A 17,514-nucleotide genomic window follows, 5' to 3' on the forward strand; every position below is an offset into this window, starting at 1 on the left:
AGAAAGAAGGGAAAAGCTAGAGAAGATGCTTGTTATGTTAATTGAAAGTACTATAACACTCCAATTATTATTATTTTTTGGTTAGGAACCTTCCTAAACAAATAATTAAATGTTGATTTCATCAATCTCTTTTGTCAAATAAGATCACTTGGACACGATACTAATCTCAAACTCTTAGTTTTCCATTATTTTATTTTATTTTTTATAATAAGGGGATTGACGTCTTATTAGAATTCGTTGTGAAAACCACACCAATAATAATCTTGATACGTGGAGCAAATTAATACCAAGTAATCAAATCAAGCGGATAGCAAATAATTCAAACAAAAGTAAACAGCAAGAGATAAAGGAAGAAGGAGAACACAAGAATTTGTTTACCCAGTTCGGTCTAATGATGACCTACTCTGGGGGAGAGAGCAGCTCTCTGTTCCACTATAATGATATGAGTTTCTTTACAAAGATATATTGAGTTACAAGAATCAATCTTCAAACCTAATTCTACCCAAGTCCCAGTCTCTTCCCGTGACCAAGAGACTCAATCCTAATAGTGTTTTGTTCAAGGTGAATCAAAACAATCTCAACCCTAGTGTTTTTGCCAAGAGAAATTCTCTATAAACCCTAGTTTGTATGTTGGCTTCTAAACCCTGTTTTCTACACAGTGTTTTGTTTCTACATACATAATCATCTGATACAAGGTTTATATTTATAGTGGAAAGCATCCCTCATAAAAAGGAACAAAATCAGGCCCAAAAATACGATATGTTTTTTTCCGCATCAGCGCAAAATCATGCTCCGATTTTTTACGAGAGGAAAGTGTCAATTGTGGTCCCAAAAATCATGCTCCGATTTCACAGCTTCCCAACCTTCAATAATCCTCAATAACGTAGGGATCATAGAAAATAAATTCTTAAACATGCATGTTTTTGAAATTCATGCAAATTTATTAAAATCCTTAGTTTTGATGATTTGACTCGAATCATGGTATAATGTTATTCGAATCATGGCTGCATGTTTCAAATTACAAGTTTTTTAAACTGTGTGATTCATAATCATCCTAATAAGGTGATTCAAAAATCAACTTGGTAAAAAATGTTGATTCAAATCATGCTTAAAGGTGATTTGAATGAATCACCTAAGATTTTTGTTCCATGATTTCAGCTAGAAAGTTGTGATTCAAATCAACTTACCTAATTGATTCGAATACCTAAGTAATCTTGAATCTTGAATGTCGATTTAGGGAGTTGTGGTTCGAAACAATTTAGTAAAAAAAAGGATTCGAATCAACCTACTAATGTATTTTGAATCATGCACACTGTTTTTTTTTTTTTAGATTCTTAATGGTTCAAAATTGTTTTCTCATAATCATTCCTATAGAACCATAATTCATTCCCACAACAACACTTAAACATTCGTTCCGCTATAAAATTCCTCATTATGAGATCCAAGTTAAAACTCTTCTTGATTCTAAACATTATGTGATATTGTTGAGAGACTTAAATAGGGTTTATTTAAGATGAGTGTTTCTTGATATAGATTGAGGACTGTTCAATTCCATCAAGGGTTGATTGTGCATTTTCACCTAAATTGAGAATTTGGGTTTTTAGGGGTTGATTGTGCATCTTGTGAAGAACTCAATTCCATCAAGGGTCTGAAGCTAGGACAAAAGTGGCTGAACTAGTATAAATTTGGTGTCTTCTTCTCTAACCCTTACTTTTTAATTTTGCAATTTGTGGATATTTGAAAAAGAATTTTTTTATTCTTTAGAAAAATTTTTAAACTATTCAAAATAATTTTTTTCATGAAGAATTTAGTAGCTGAGAACTTTAACTTTGAATTGCAGAAAGAATATTTTTCATGAGAACTATATAACTTTGAATCGCTCATAACTTTAACTTTGAATGGCCGAAAATTTTATGAACTATTCAAATAATATTTTCAAGAAGATTTTAGTAGTTGAAATCTTTAAATTTGAATTGCAGAGAACCGTAACTTCAAAATAATATAAGTTTGGCGTGGTCCTCGTGAGCATAGCTCAGTTGACAGAAACATGCATTGTTATATGCAGGGGTTGAAGTTCGAGCCTCAGATATTCCATTTATTCTCCTTAAAAAAGATGAATTCTACCTATTAGACTACTTGAAAAAAGAAGAAAGAAAAATAGTTTGACGTGATGGTTAGAGCTAGGGCTGTGAGCTAAGAAAGCTTCATGTTGGTTCATGAATGAGAAGTGTGGGGCCTTCTTTCGGAATTGAAGTGGGTAATTGAGTTTGATTTTGATAAATTCATCTTAGAGTTAAAGCTCTTTAATAGTTGCTAAAATTAACTTTTCAATTAAATCTGTTAGACGATAAGTTAATATAGTTTTTCATTTGGACATTTCTACGGTGAAGTTAAGAAACTGACTTTTTTGAAAAAGTTATTTTGTTTAATCAATAGAATAAGTTGGTGGTGGGCGGTAGCTACTTGTTATCGCGATTTTCGGGTGTCAAGTCATTAATTAGGCTTGAACCTTTCAATCTTTGATATTCTCTATTTTTTTTCTTGGGAAGGGCAAAATTGAGAAAAAAAACCCTTTAGATTCTAAGTTCGGGGGTCGTTTTCACTACGGGAAGGTGTTAGGCACCCGCGGTGACTATAGTACTCTACAGGAGCCGTTTTCTTAGTTTTATGTCTACGCTTTATTTTTAATGCTATTTATGAAAAAGGAAATTTATTTATGTTAAGAATGGGGGGGAGAAAGTGTTTGAGGTTTTATTTTAGTGGACTTGGAGAGGTTTTGACCTCATGCCTACATACCCATTTAAGGGATCAAACTCCATGTAGTTCTCTTTCAAAAAATATTTTTTGTGTGTTTGGTTGATTTTAGTTTTTGTTGGAAAATGGTTTTGAAGAAGAGAAAGAGGCCTTAAAGGCATAAGAGAAGAAAATGGTGAATGGTTGGTTCAATTGTTATTAAAAAAGTCTAAGTAGGAATTAGGATTGATTTGGATTTGGTTAAGAAAATAAAGGAAAAAAATTCAATGGAGTTTTGACTCCAAGGTTTGTTTGGAAAAAATTGAGTGATGGAATTTATTATTATTTTTTGGAAAATTGACATTTGTCTAAAAATCGCGTTTCCTAAGCATACATCTAAACGGTAAACATGCAACGTGTGTGCGTGTCGGTGCTTGTGTCGGTGTACATCATTAGAGTCCATTGTCCTTTACACTTTGCCCTAGTTTACATGCTATGGTCTTGCGAGTAATTAAAGGAAAGCTAATCTACCTAAAATTATTACAAACCCATTTGATATAGAAATGAAAAAAAAAATGCCTAAACTATGAGATGGATGAAATATGAAATGAAGTGATTAGTATCATAAGGCATAAAAATGGTAAAAAAGGTAAACAAAATTGAATAGAATAGCAAAAAAAGAAAAGAGCAATGAAATGAAATAAAATGGCAAAAATATACCTAAAATTGGTTATACCACTTAGACATGCACATGACCTATAATTCTCTCATCATAGCAATGTTAAAGGGGTTTGATTTTGAGCTATAATGTGAGGATAATAAGGACACATACAAGCCAAGCATTATAACACAATTATAGGAATATTTTACACTTTATTTCTTGGCACAAAAAAAGCACATATATTTTTATCATTTTTAAACATGTGAAAAGCATCACAAAATAAACCAAAAATGGACTAAAAACAATAGGAATTTTTCTAGAATTTTTGAGAGAAAAATTGAGCAAGCAGGGGTTCAATCAGCAAGAAAACAAGGTGTAAATAGCAAAAAAATAGCAAAAACGTACAGGAAACCTAGGCCCAAACCCAAAGCCCAACACTCAGCAGCCTGATGACACAGGGAGCGTTGGATTAATCCAACGCTCAAGATCAAACAAGATAAACCGGTCTTGAACCAGACCGGTTCAGTGGCCTATATATATGTCTCAAGACCGGTTTATTCATTTGCTCCCTGCTCTTTCTCTCTCTAAACTTCTCTCTTCTCAGACCTCTCGCCTCTCTCTAGAACTCACCACCGGTGAGGATGAAGCAACGGCGGAGACCTTGAAGGTCCGCCGGAAACTTCATCTTCTCCGGCGAGATTATGCACTTTCCGGTGACCTAATTTCCAGAATTCAAAAATTTTTACATCAATCAAATCCTCTCTTCAATCTAAACGTGATTTCACCGCTGATTTTCACAAATAACAACTGAATCGACGTAGATCTGAGGTTTTTGCTCCGGTTTTAAAAGTTAGGGTTTCACACTTTTTGAAAGAGAAACCTCTAAATCTTCGCAGATCTACGTTTATTCGTTTCTGGTTGATATTTTTGAAAGAAAATAAAGGAAACGAGGCTTTGAACGACGTAGATCTTGGAGTTTATTTTTGGTTTTGATGACGTTTTTAGGTTTTCAATCTTTTTGAACCAGAACGTTTTTCTTTTCAAAGATCTACATTGTCTTGGCTTCGTTGTTGCTTTTGAGGAAGAAAAATGAAGTTTAAGTGTTTACCTGAGTTTTAATGGAGATTTTGTTGAATTTCTTCGGAAACACTTGATTCTTCGTTTTCTGTGTTGTTGATTTGGTTGCTGGAACGGAAATAAACCGGTGATTTCACTGGTTCTGCTTCTTCATCTTCTTCGCCGGTTTAAACCTTGCTTCTTTTCCTCTTCCTCTCACTGATTCCTTCGTGATCGGTGCTGGAGTTTGCCAATGGCGAATTCTCACCTTGAATTGCGAAGGAAACCGATTCGATGATGAAGATTCAGTGATGAATCTCTGAGAATTGCGAAAGATTCACTGAATTTTGTGTTGAATTGTGATTCTGGAAAAATCTAGGGTTTGAGTGTTCTTGGTGATTTCTGAGTTTTGATCCTAACAGAAAGGAGAGAGAAATTTCTCTTTTGTTTGTGATGTGGCGTGTGATTAATGGATCCCCTTTTGAAAATCTGACACTGTGTTGTATTTATAGCTGACATGTGTACTTGAGACCCAATGAGAAAGGGACACCTGTTTTTGGACTTTGCTTGGCTCTGCCTTGGACTTTTGACTTTAAGGACCTATCTGCAAAATGAGAAAATTGGAGGACTGGACCGCAATAAAAAAGGACCTAACTGCAATTTTTAAAAAGTTTTGGACTAAAATGCAATTTTGAGAATTGTTTGAGGGACTTAAAATAAAATTGGACTAAAATTGGTAATTTGAAAAAACGTAAAGTGAGACCAAAAATAAAATCAACAAAAGGACTAAAACGAACCAATTACTGACATGAGGTATTTTAAAATACCTCCCTGCCGAAATTTGGACAGGAAAAGACCAAAATGCCCCTAGGGACTAAACTGACTCAAACTGGCTCAGATGCAATTTTTGAAATGACTTTTTAAACAAAGACTCAACAGTGATTTGTACAGACAAGTTGAAAAGACTCAGAGGCAAACACAGGGACTAAAATGGGTTCCACTGCAGGAAATGACCAAAATACCCTTTTGTATGATTTTTTGAAATAAAATGCAGGAAAAAGTAATGTGATGTTTCAGAGAGCTCTTAAATGACTTATAATGCAAGAAAAGACATTTTGAATGATTTTATGCAAGAAAATCGAGCTTGAACGTACTTTGAGATAGAGACAGTAAAACATGCAGATGAAAAGAGAGTAAAGATTCAGAGTAAAACAACAGCAAATTGACAAATATCAGTGTTAAAAGAGAAATTTGAACAAATATTTTTAGGTCCAAAATCAGGGTACAACACTACTGTTTTTCGTCTTTTCTTGGTGGCTGTTTTCTGCTTGCTAACTGTTGTTCCTAGTTCTGGGGCTTTTGGGGGCTGTTCTGGCGGCTGCCTGTTTTCCTTTGGGGCAGCAACGTGTTGCTGTTGTTGGGATCTTGTCAGTAGGCAAGAGTTTTAGCTTCAGTGGTGTGTGTCTGGGGTTAAGATGTCGGCTTATATATGAAACCTTTGTAATTTTCCTTAGGATTTTGCAGCTTGTGCGTCTTGTACGGGTTTGCTTTTCAATAAAATTTGCTAATTCAAAAAAAATAAAGGATTTAGGATAAGGATTATGTTTGTGTTAGATTTATCATATTTTCACTAAATTGTGTATATTCGACTACTTATTCGCATTCGAAAATACACAAATATCAAATGACATTAAATTTGAGGTCGAAATTTTGAAGTAATTCTCATGACTTCACCAGAAAAGTCATTATCATGACTTCACCATAGAATTTTCCTTCTCATTTACCATCGAAGGTACCCACATTTTCAGGGACCTGGATGCTATAGTGAATTCACACAATTGTCGTAGTGGTGAATCTCAATCATCAATTTGCAATCTAACGACTCTAAATGTTGGAAAGGAGAAGGTCGTGGTGAAATTTTGTGAGGAATAGAGAAGAAGATAATATTTGAGAGAAGACTTTGTTTCTTGCTTTATTTCTTCTACTTTCTTGCTTGGTTTACAAATGACAAAATCTCCCCTTTTTATAGGCTCTAAGGAAGAGATCTAGACACATTACAAATAAGATTCTACACACTTCAAGAAAGAGTTCTACACACTCTCAACTAATTAATTTAATATTATTTTCATATACTACAACACTTATCTAAAACTTTATTTAGACTACACCATTTATTAGTTAATTAAATCTAACACTTGATTATTCTTCTTTAAGCCTGAGAGATGTCATGTCTTATTTTCCTTTCATGTCTTATATTCCTCTTCGTCTTCTCCTCCTCCTTCTCCTCTAAACTATTGAAAGGTAAAAGGGATGGGAAAGTTTTATGATTGTATTTTTTTACTATCCAGGCCAAAATATTTTTTTTGAAAAAGAAATGCTAAAGAAGTTTTATCCAATATGCTTAAACAAAGATTTAAACTTTAAATATATTTTAGGCAAATTTTGCTTATTGTTCCTTGACTTAATTCCAGACAATAATTTGATCATTTATCCTTTTTTGTCATACCATTTTGGTCCTCTTGGTATGGTTGCTATGAATTTTCAAATCTAGAAATTGTATACAAATACGAGGATGGACCATAAATTTAAAAGTTGGGCCTTCACTAAAAAATAAAATCATATATTTAAAGTTTAAAAATTCATATGCAAATGGACAAAAAGGAGCAAGATGACGTGGAAAAAGTTAAAGGACTATATCGTTACCTGAAATTATGTTAAGAGACCACAAGAGTAATTTTTCCTATACTTTATTAGTATTAAAAAAACTAAAAAATATACTTTTGGTATATGAAAATATAGAAAATTCATACTCCTGTAGTTTTTGTTTTTGTTTTTTTCCTGGCAATTTTCCAAACCGTAACTTTTAGTTCTTATGGATTTTTAAAAAAAAGGTAATGATGTGACAAATTTTTGATGATGTGGCAACGTGTGATAGGATATGATTACGTGGAATTCATAAAATGAAAAGTTCATAATGGATTTAAAAAGAATTGATTTGACAAATTTTTATGATGTGGCAACGTGTGATAGGATATGATTACGTGGTATTTATAAAATGAAAAGTCCTTAATGGATTTAAAAAGAATTGATGTCACAAATTTTTGATGATGTGGCAACGTGTGATAGGATACAATTACGTGGAATTCGTAAAATGAAAACTATAAAAATGGTCAAAATTTGGGTAATCACCACAATTTCATGTATCTTCTCGAGAACTCGTCCTATTCATTTCTTCTTTTCTAATTTTCTACACTTGTGATAATATCAACAAGTAGAATTTGATCTTTGGGTGTGACATCCAGGCAAGACAAGCTTCCTTTCTGTTGATGTAGAGTACGTATGAGGATGTACCACCATTGGAAATATGAAACGCTAATTCTTGAGATGCATTAAGCGGAGTGTGGGTATCATGTGTCTTTTCTTATACTGTTATTTTTGTTTTTGGTCGTTTCTATTATGTTAATTATGTTTTTCTTTTTGTAGAAGATAGTGTAATGTAAGTTGTTCAATTTGACGCATAAACAACATCTACAATGGATGTTTCATACACAATGGAACATTTAAAAGTAAAATAACAAGAAGTTTAGATGGTATCCCAACCAATCTTAAATTGCAATTTGATCGATACATCAATTGCACACGTCTCTTAAATCATCTGCGGTGGAGCACCGACTATGCTATAAAGTGAATCTCAGGTATACACATAATTATTTTACATTCTCTTAATATAAATTCATAGAAAAAACCTGGGATGGTAGCAAAATCCATAACGGCGGATAAAATCCTTCACGATTATGAGGCGTCTAGTTTAATAGATATCTTATTTATCCAACGTAACAAACCTATGTATCTGTTACCTATGTATCTACTATCCATACCCACATATACCAATTGCCATCCATATAACCATTGTTAAGGTGATTTATGGCATGATTCTTAATTTTTTTAATGCGAATTTTGTGCCAATTCAAACTTGGTAGAGTGTTGCAAGTTCATCCTTATGATTTATTTTTGTTAATTTCCATTTGAGCCATTGATATTTTGATACCGTAATCTCATAGTTTCTCTGCGCTAAACTATCATGCAAAATACCCAAAATTAGGAGGGGCAAATTAAAAATTGTTTCTCCAAAATGTCTTTTTAATCTTTTTTTAATTTTCCATTAACCTTTTCATTGTTATTTAATTCCGAGTTTGTCTTGCTTTACAAGTCTCGCCATGTAGTGTTAATGTTGTGTTTGTGTATGTGTATGTGATTATTCATCTCTTCATTATGAAATTTTGATAGGCTTGATTCATTTATATGTTTACCATTGTTATATTGACTTATGTGAATGAAAGGAAGTTTTTTAAGCTACCGTATGAGATGAAGATGGAGGAAAACTAGAGAATACATTTGTTGCTTTTGTTGCGCTAGGAAGTTACGTGACTCTGATGAAACTGGTACTTTTATGGGCAAAGAATGATACAAATTTTTTTTGGTAAATCAATTTAGATTTTTTTTTTCCATTATCCTCACTAACTAGGAGAATTCATAAGCACCGTTAGTTTTTTAATTATGTTGTAAAACAAGTTTGGTGTAAGGTTTTTGAGACACATTATTTGACTAGGGAAAACCAATGATTGATTCTTCAAACAACCTACGTGGTTGTTGGAAAGATAAAGTAAAATTTGATAAAATGGTCCAGATGCAATTATAAAATATGAATAATAAAGAGTAATTTCAACAATGAATGTTGCTAAATGGTGAAACCAGTAACACTGTACTCATTGAATTAATTACCAAAGACAACATTGGGTTAAAACTTGTTATCATAAATGCAATATTAATATCCTCCACAAAGGAGATATCTTATAGAAAGAGGCATTCATCCACCATGGTGGCCATCGGGGAAAAAAAACATGGTGGAATGAAATAAAATTTTGTCAAGATCTTGGCGCACCACCTTAGAGAAAGCCACATGATTTGAAGAAAGGTTTGCAAAGTTTATGTTTTGGCAGGTGTTATCAAACATATGTCTCTTGATATTAAGAAAATTAGGAGACATGTGTTTGATAACATCTGCCAAAACATAAATTTTCCAAACCTTTCTTCAAATCATGCGGCTTTCTATAAGGTGGTGGGACGAGATCTTCACTAAATTCCATTTCATTTCATCATAATTCTTTTCCTGATGGCTATCATGGTGGAGGAATGCCTATTTCTAAGGATATCTCCTTTGTGGTGGATCACAATGTTGCATTCATGATGATAAAAGTGAACCTAATGCTTTGTCAGGTATTTCATTCAATAAGTGAGGTGTTGCTGGTTCACCATTTAACATGTCATTCATTGCTGGCAATTCCTTTTTATTCTTCATGTTTTGCAATTGCAGGTGCATCGTTTTTGTCAAATTTAACTTTATCTTTCCACCAACTTCATAGTTTGTCTAAAGAACCTGTCATTTGTTTGTCTTTTTAGATATTGTGTCTCAAAGACCCCATTATAAACTTGTCCTTCAACATATTTAAAGGTAATAATGCTTAGGTTTTCTCCTAGTTTGTGATGATATTGAAAAAAATATTATAAATTGATTACTGAGCAAAGTCGGTATCGTTCATCACCCATAAAAATAACATTGTTTTCAGTGTCATGTAATTGCTAGGCATAATACTGATAGCTCTCCTTCATTTTCCAATTATTAGTTATTGGAGATTAGATGGTTTAATTCTATCTTTTGATATTGTTTGTAATGGTACCTACATCTCAATGGTAGTGTTATTACATTTAGGTTTCCAAAGTGTGACTAAAGAGGGACACCAATGCTTAATGAAAAATCATATAATCAAAGAGAAATGATATATGTACATTTACTTTTTGACAACTTTCTCTCTCATACTCATATTATATTCTTAATCTCTCTCTTCCTTTTTTCTCTCTCTATTGTTTTGGACCAATAAGAAGAGAGTAAATAAAAGTTATCATTAAAGTTGTTAGATATGTTTGTACAAATATCACAACTCATAACGAAAACATTATTTTCCTAATAACCATTGTTATGATAATTTATGATATGATTCTTAATTCCCATTTATGTTAATTTTATTCTTGTGAATTATTTATGTTAATTTAAATTTGAGCCATTGAGGGACGACAATTGTTTCTCCAAAATGTCTTCTTAATCTTTTTTAATTTTCAATTAACTTTTTTTATTGTTATTTAATTGCAAGTAAGTAATTATAAACATAGATTCTTAAAACAATTAGGATTTTATTGGTGGTCATGATTCATATCTAAATTTTTGTTTGCCATGAGTCGAGTATAATCCCATTTCATGTGAACTTTAAATTGATGTCAACATCAGAGATTGGACAAATTTTTACGCTACGAAAAATATATAAATTATTAATATTAAGTGTTAACATTGATTTTTGGTTTTGACAGAGAACTACTAAAAGGATGGAGCAATTCGTGAATGAAACATATATCATAATCAAGGTTAATAAGGACATAATTGGAGATACTCCTGCAAATTCATCCATCTTCAAGTTTATCGGTTTATTGGTTTGAGAAGGCTGATGGATTTTCAAGAGTATTTCAAGGCATGTACTTAATATATCAAGTAAAAATATTTGCTACTAGTGTTGTGTAAATATCTCCACTGTTTGTGCTTGGAAGTTAAATGGCACTAAGGACAATGGTATTTTTCTAGACAATTATTTTTGGGTAAATTAATAATTTACATTCCTTAATTAACTAATTATCATCGCTAAATAGGAAAAATCCTAAGCGTGTATCGCTTTAAAAATGTTGCAGAACTAGTTTAGTGTGAGACCTTTGATACTAATTATCATCTTTCATTGTTGATGATCTAATTGTGATTTCATGTTTTCTCATCACAGGCTGCCTTCACTACAAATAAAGAAGAGAGGGAAGCACGTTGGGTGGAAGCACGTTGAGAGTGAAATATATGAATATTTTTATGCGTTAATATTTTTTCATTGTAACTACAACCACTAAAATTTTAAAATCAACTGGTTTATTATAAGGCAAATTCTATGGTACACTCAAATATTTGAGTGTACCGATACACTAAATTATTAAATTATTAATCAAATGAGTTATCTTTTTTGAAGAAATCTATCATTTACAATTATAAAAATTAAATCTTATTTACCAAAAGTGTCGACGAAATAAAATTTAATTTTTTTGAATTTTTATTACTCATAATGAAGATTATTGATTATTTTTTATGAGTAATGTTAAAAATTTAATATGATTCTTATAAACAATGAAATTATGTTTTTCTTCTTATGAAATGATGTTTTCTAAAGGATAACCTTGACAAATAGCTCTTTACTTCCTAAAATAATCATAAATTTATCAATTTATGAAGCAAGGAGTACCGGTACACTCCAATTTGTGAGGTGTACCGTAGAAGTTCCCCATTTTCATTGGTTGGTGGGTAAATTACCCACCATTCTTCAAAGGTAATCTAGAAAAAACCATGAAATTAACATAAAAAATGGGATTTAAGAATCATATCATTAATGACCATAACAATCGTTATTAGGAAAATAATATTTTGGTTATATGGATTTTCATTAAGCACTGATGCCCCACTTTAGTTTCATATTTTTTGCAAAATGAAAATACAGATTTGACTCAAATATTTGAGTGTATCATAGAATTTGCCATGAAAATGACCAATTTGTTGGTGGGGTCAAGACTCAATATAGTTTATGGATACCACTTAAAAATGTATTTATGTGGCTAATGTGTATTGGTTGGGGTAAATTACCCATCATTTTTCCATGGGTACTCTAGTTGTCACCTAATTTCATTCTTGTGATTTGTTTATGTTAGTGTTGACTTTATGTGAAAAATGTGAATAACAGGAAGTGTAATTGTGTAACTGTAGACCGGTCCATCTTTTAAAAATTCATTTGTCGAATTCATTTAGTATAAATTAAGTGATTGAACTCAAGTTAATGATGAATCTTATAGAAGATCTAGAGTCTCAACCGTGGTTGGAATATTTTTTTGTCATATGTATAGACTCTTAATTTTTGTTTGGCATGAGTCAAACATTGAATCCTATTTCATCTGAACTTTAAATTGATGCGAACATTAGAGACTAGAAAAAGTTTGAGAAATTCTTGTGTAGGAAGGAACCTAACTATCATTCTTACAAATAATAAATTAAAACATGACACGTCATTTTTTTTTTCTTTTAACCATGATTGGTGGTGGTGAATACTAACTGCAAATAATGGTTGAGAGAGAGGAGGAGCAGTTATTTTTCATTTCTTAAATTATTTCCAAATTATTTTAAAATAAAACAATGACGTGCAATGTTTTACTTTGTCTTCTCCTTCGCAAGAGGTTTGAAGGTTCTACCATGCCTCCTTTAGCGGATATTGCATTTAAAAATTACTCGAGCTCGTCTTCATTCAATGCTTGGTAGATAAGGAAGAGGATTTTGTTTGTCTCTCTTTCTTGAATCCTTCAAAATGTCAATCTTTGCTTGAGTTAAGGAATCCTCATGACAATATTCCTTATAACCTTTTTCAAGAACCTCCAAAACATCATGTGCTCTAAGAAGAACCTCCATTTTGATACATCTATTATCATAAGTACTCCCTTGAGAAGTGGAACTTAGAAGGATGCCGCTTCATTACCCGCCACCCTGACTATGGAATAGTTTCTTCTCAGAACCAAAGTTCTAAATGCCACTTTGATGGAAAATAAGATGGCTATAGTGAGATTTTTTGACGAATATAGATCAAGGAGATAATATCTGAGAGAAGACTTAGCTTCTTGCTTGCTTGCTTCCACTTGCTTTTACTAGCTTGCTATAAAAATGACAAGCTCTCCCATTTGTATAGGCTCGAGGGAGGGTTCAAGACGCGTCATAGATAAGATTCTACATACTTCAAGAGAGAGTTATACATTGTTCTCTCAACTAATTACATTAAATTAAAACTATTTCTCTATGCTACCGATCTAATTCTACACTTTTCTAAAATCTCCTTTGGACTGCACCACTTATTAGTTATTTACGTCTAACACTTGATTAGTCTAATAAACCAAATCAAGTTTACTGTCCAACTCATAATACTCAATCCAGATCTCGATAGTTTGACACAGTGTGAGATCTCGATCGTTCATTTCCAATCGGACGTACTGGATATCAATTTCTGTATATACAGTAACTTAACTGTGTTAAATATGTTTCCCATTTTTAGCTAGTTTGTCATGAGCTAAATATTATGCATTGAGTTTTCTCCTTCTAATATATATATATATATATATGGATTTGTTAGGATACCTATTAGTTTTTATTAAGGTGTGTTTTAGCAAAAAATATAATTAAAAGTTGTTAAATACACTTTAAGGTGAATGTTGCTAAAACACACCTTCTAAAAAATAAGTGGATGTATGTTAGCAACTCCTATAAGCATTTGTTAGGAAACACCCACTTATTTTTTAAAAGGTGTGTTTTAGCAGGTTATAACTAAAAAATAATTAAATACACCTTAAGGTGTAGCTTGCTAAAAACACTCCCACATAAAAAACTAGCGAGTGTGTTCTAGCAAATCTCATATATATATATATATATATATATATATATATATATATATATATATATTGTGCCTATGAGCTTAATTTGTCAGCTATTTGCTGATTCGAATCTATGATAACAAACTATTCATGGCAGTGTCTGTGTGCGTACAGTACAGAGAGGAGGGAAAAAGCAGTTTTGCTTTTTAGTTTTTATGGCTTTTACCCAAGATATGTTAAAAGTTATTTCATAATCAGCCCCTCATCATCTCTCATGGACCATACCATAATATTATAACTTTATCTCTACTTTTTATGGAGGAGAATGTTTGCTTCAATAATCAATCAATATGCCAGATATTTTACTATTTAACAATATTGCTTTATTATCCTTCAAAAAAACAATATTCATTTATTATATCCTATAAAAAAAATATATTGATTTATTATATAATAAAGTTATAATAACGTTTTAAACTGAGACACATGCATATCATAATGCTATAATGTAGTGCAATTATTGAGCAAGAGAGAAAGAAAAAGAAAAGAGGAAAAGACAGAAAGTGCACTTCATGATAACAAGCCAATTTTGGCTTTGTGTTTTGGTCTTGTACGTGCCATACCAGCTTTCAAAGCAACCCTTTAATTTCTCATCCACAATATTCTTCTCTCTTACCCTTCACACACTCACAAACAAATCCTGAAATTTCCACACTAAGCAGGAAATTGACCGTGTTTACCAAATTCTTGATGTTAGCTAGTTCCTATAGCAAGATTTGGATGTGTATATAACTTTGAAGGAAATCCATCTTAGGATCTATACCTTAATTTCTCATCTTTTTCTTCCTTTTCAAGTTCAAGTAAGCAGCCTCTTTATTTTTTACTCAGAAATCGAACTCAGTATCTCGAGATTTATAGTACTCGTGCACATGCGCATCAATCACTTGCGCTAGCTAGAATCCGATATATCTAGTGTAAGTAGCCTCTAGCTAACCATAAGATCTAAACAATTCTCACCTTTTTCGGTGAAAAAAGAAGTTGATCTATCACTAAAGTGTTTATATATCTCTCTCACATATATTGGAAAGACATCATAGTTTGCTTTATCATAATCTAGTTATTGTAGTGATAGAGATGATGAAAGGTTTGTCGGTAGAAGAAAATATGTCAAATTTGACATCTGCTTCAAGTGAAATAAGTGCTTCTTCAGCAACCAAGAATGGAAAAGCTTCAACAAATCTGGAACCACAAACCAAAAGGAAGAGAAATCTTCCTGGTCACCCAGGTAATTAAATCATACCAATTGTAATATTATTTTCTTGTTCATGAAGTAGTCTAGTAATTTAAATTGGTATATTGAAGGAGCTATATATATATATATAGAAGGTGTAGGGTTTGATATTTTGTTACTCAACATTTTCCACTTCCCTAACAAACTAACTACTAACACTTGCCTATCAAAAAAAGATAGGGTTTAATCGGTGCAACAATATATCGTTTGTGGCATGAGTTATGAAGCACCCGACTCTAATTAACACGGTCATCGGACATGACACTAGCATGTCGACACTGTTAACTTAAAAAACATAACACTGATGCATAGTCACATAGGTAGCACCATGAGGTGCTCCCTTGGCTACTACTTTTCTTTGTAAAAAAATGTCCTCTAAATTATTAGCCTATTAATTATTTTTTCCTTTAGGGAATTAGCCTATTATATATTAATGTTATATTGTTTTACCATTGAATATTTGTGGCTAAAAAATGTTGTTCATTATTTGGTTTTGTTTCAGACCCTGAGGCACAAGTGCTAGCCTTGAGTCCCCAAACTCTCTTGGCAACAAACAGGTTCATTTGTGAGATTTGTAACAAAGGTTTTCAAAGAGATCAAAATCTTCAGCTTCATAAGAGAGGACATAATTTGCCATGGAAGCTAAAGAAAAGAAACGTCAATGAAATCATAAGAAAGAAAGTATATGTTTGTCCAGAGCCAACATGTGTTCACCATGACCCTTCAAGGGCACTTGGTGACCTAACTGGAATCAAGAAGCACTTTTTCAGGAAGCACGGTGAGAAGAAGTGGAAGTGTGAGAAATGTTCTAAACGATATGCAGTTCAGTCGGATTGGAAAGCTCATTCCAAAATTTGTGGCACTAAAGAGTATAAGTGTGACTGTGGAACCCTCTTCTCAAGGTAAGAATCTTATTAATTTAAATTTGGTCATTATAGATACAAACAAACTAAATCATGGTACGTTCAATAATAATAATAATGAGTCAAAAATTCCAAAAAGAGATGAGAGAGAGAGTACGTAAAAAGGTAAAAAGTGTGCTTAAACAGTATTTTTAGTTCATAGAATGTGACATACAAATCAATATTCAAAACGGTCCATATGGTAATCTTTCATTATCCAAACCAAGATGAATAGTTTATTGAGAGTACTCGAATTCAAATATAATGCATATATTGTGTTTGATGTGTACGTTACAGGTAACAAACTATAATGCATGTATTTTTTCAATAAATATTTGAGATTAATTAAATAATAATATGATGTATATACTTTAAATTTATTTTTGATTGCAGAAGGGACAGTTTCATCACTCACAGAGCCTTCTGTGACGTTTTATCACAGGAGAGTGCATCAATTTCAGCAGTGAACCCTCTATTCTCTTCTCACTCCCAATTTCATCAAAGCCATGGTTTTCAACCACTATCACTAAAAAAGGAACAAGACTTCAATTTAAGACCAGAAATTCCATTATGGTTACTCCCAACCCATTTGAACCATTTTCAAAACCCTAACCCTACAACTTTGTTTCCTAATAATTCTTTCAACTCCAACAATATAACCACTGCTTCTCCTCACATGTCTGCCACTGCTTTGCTGCAAAAAGCATCACAAATAGGTGTAACGACAGTGAGTAAAACAGAACCTTGTAGACCCCACTTAATGCAAACTCACGTGCCTTCAGGAATGGTTATGCCTTCACGTGAAGAAATAGGAACCACTGGTTTTTCTCATTGTTTGGCTTCTTATGGGAATAAAGCTGCAATAACTTCTGATTGCTTTGAAGAATCTTCTTCTCTTTTGCATGATGTGATGTATGGTAGTGAGAGTTCACATTCACAATTTGAAGCTGTTACTGCTGCTATGAGCATGAGGGGAATGTTTGATACACAAAGAGATAATAATAACTTTGAGGAACAATATTCCCATTTTGGTAAAAGCAACATTATAAAGAATGGTGGTGCCAATGATGATGAGATGACAAGAGATTTTTTGAGTCTTGGTGCATTTTCTCAAAGAGACTTGTTCAATATATCTGGAATTGATGGCCCTTTGAGTTTGCATGGTAAGCAAAATCAAATTCAAAATCAAACTCCTTGGTGAGGCTGATATTCAGGTTAATTTGTACACTAATGCATACTCCATGATTTGGAGATTGGTTAATTTTTGTCCCAAGAGGGATTCAAATTAATCTATCTATACACTTGCTATTAATTAGGCATATTTGGTA

The 17,514-nt window shown here is 32.4% G+C and overlaps 1 protein-coding gene and 1 long non-coding RNA gene across 2 annotated transcripts; both read left to right on the plus strand.

The window, feature by feature from the left end:
• The first annotated feature begins 7,660 nt into the window (after positions 1-7,660).
• On the plus strand, positions 7,661-11,239 carry LOC11418138 (uncharacterized). The gene is made up of 3 exons (XR_003010056.2): positions 7,661-7,850; positions 7,934-8,145; positions 10,874-11,239. It is a non-coding gene; the product is annotated as an uncharacterized lncRNA (long non-coding RNA).
• Positions 11,240-14,493: 3,254 nt separating this feature from the next.
• Positions 14,494-17,514, plus strand: LOC25481993 (protein indeterminate-domain 7). The gene is made up of 3 exons (XM_013610435.3): positions 14,494-15,278; positions 15,787-16,186; positions 16,580-17,514. Exons 1-3 carry the CDS (start codon positions 15,128-15,130, stop codon positions 17,385-17,387), a joined length of 1,359 nt encoding a protein of 452 aa, XP_013465889.1. The 5' UTR covers positions 14,494-15,127; the 3' UTR covers positions 17,388-17,514.

Source organism: Medicago truncatula, chromosome 1 (assembly GCF_003473485.1).
Source record: "Medicago truncatula cultivar Jemalong A17 chromosome 1, MtrunA17r5.0-ANR, whole genome shotgun sequence".
Lineage (NCBI taxonomy): Eukaryota > Viridiplantae > Streptophyta > Magnoliopsida > Fabales > Fabaceae > Medicago > Medicago truncatula.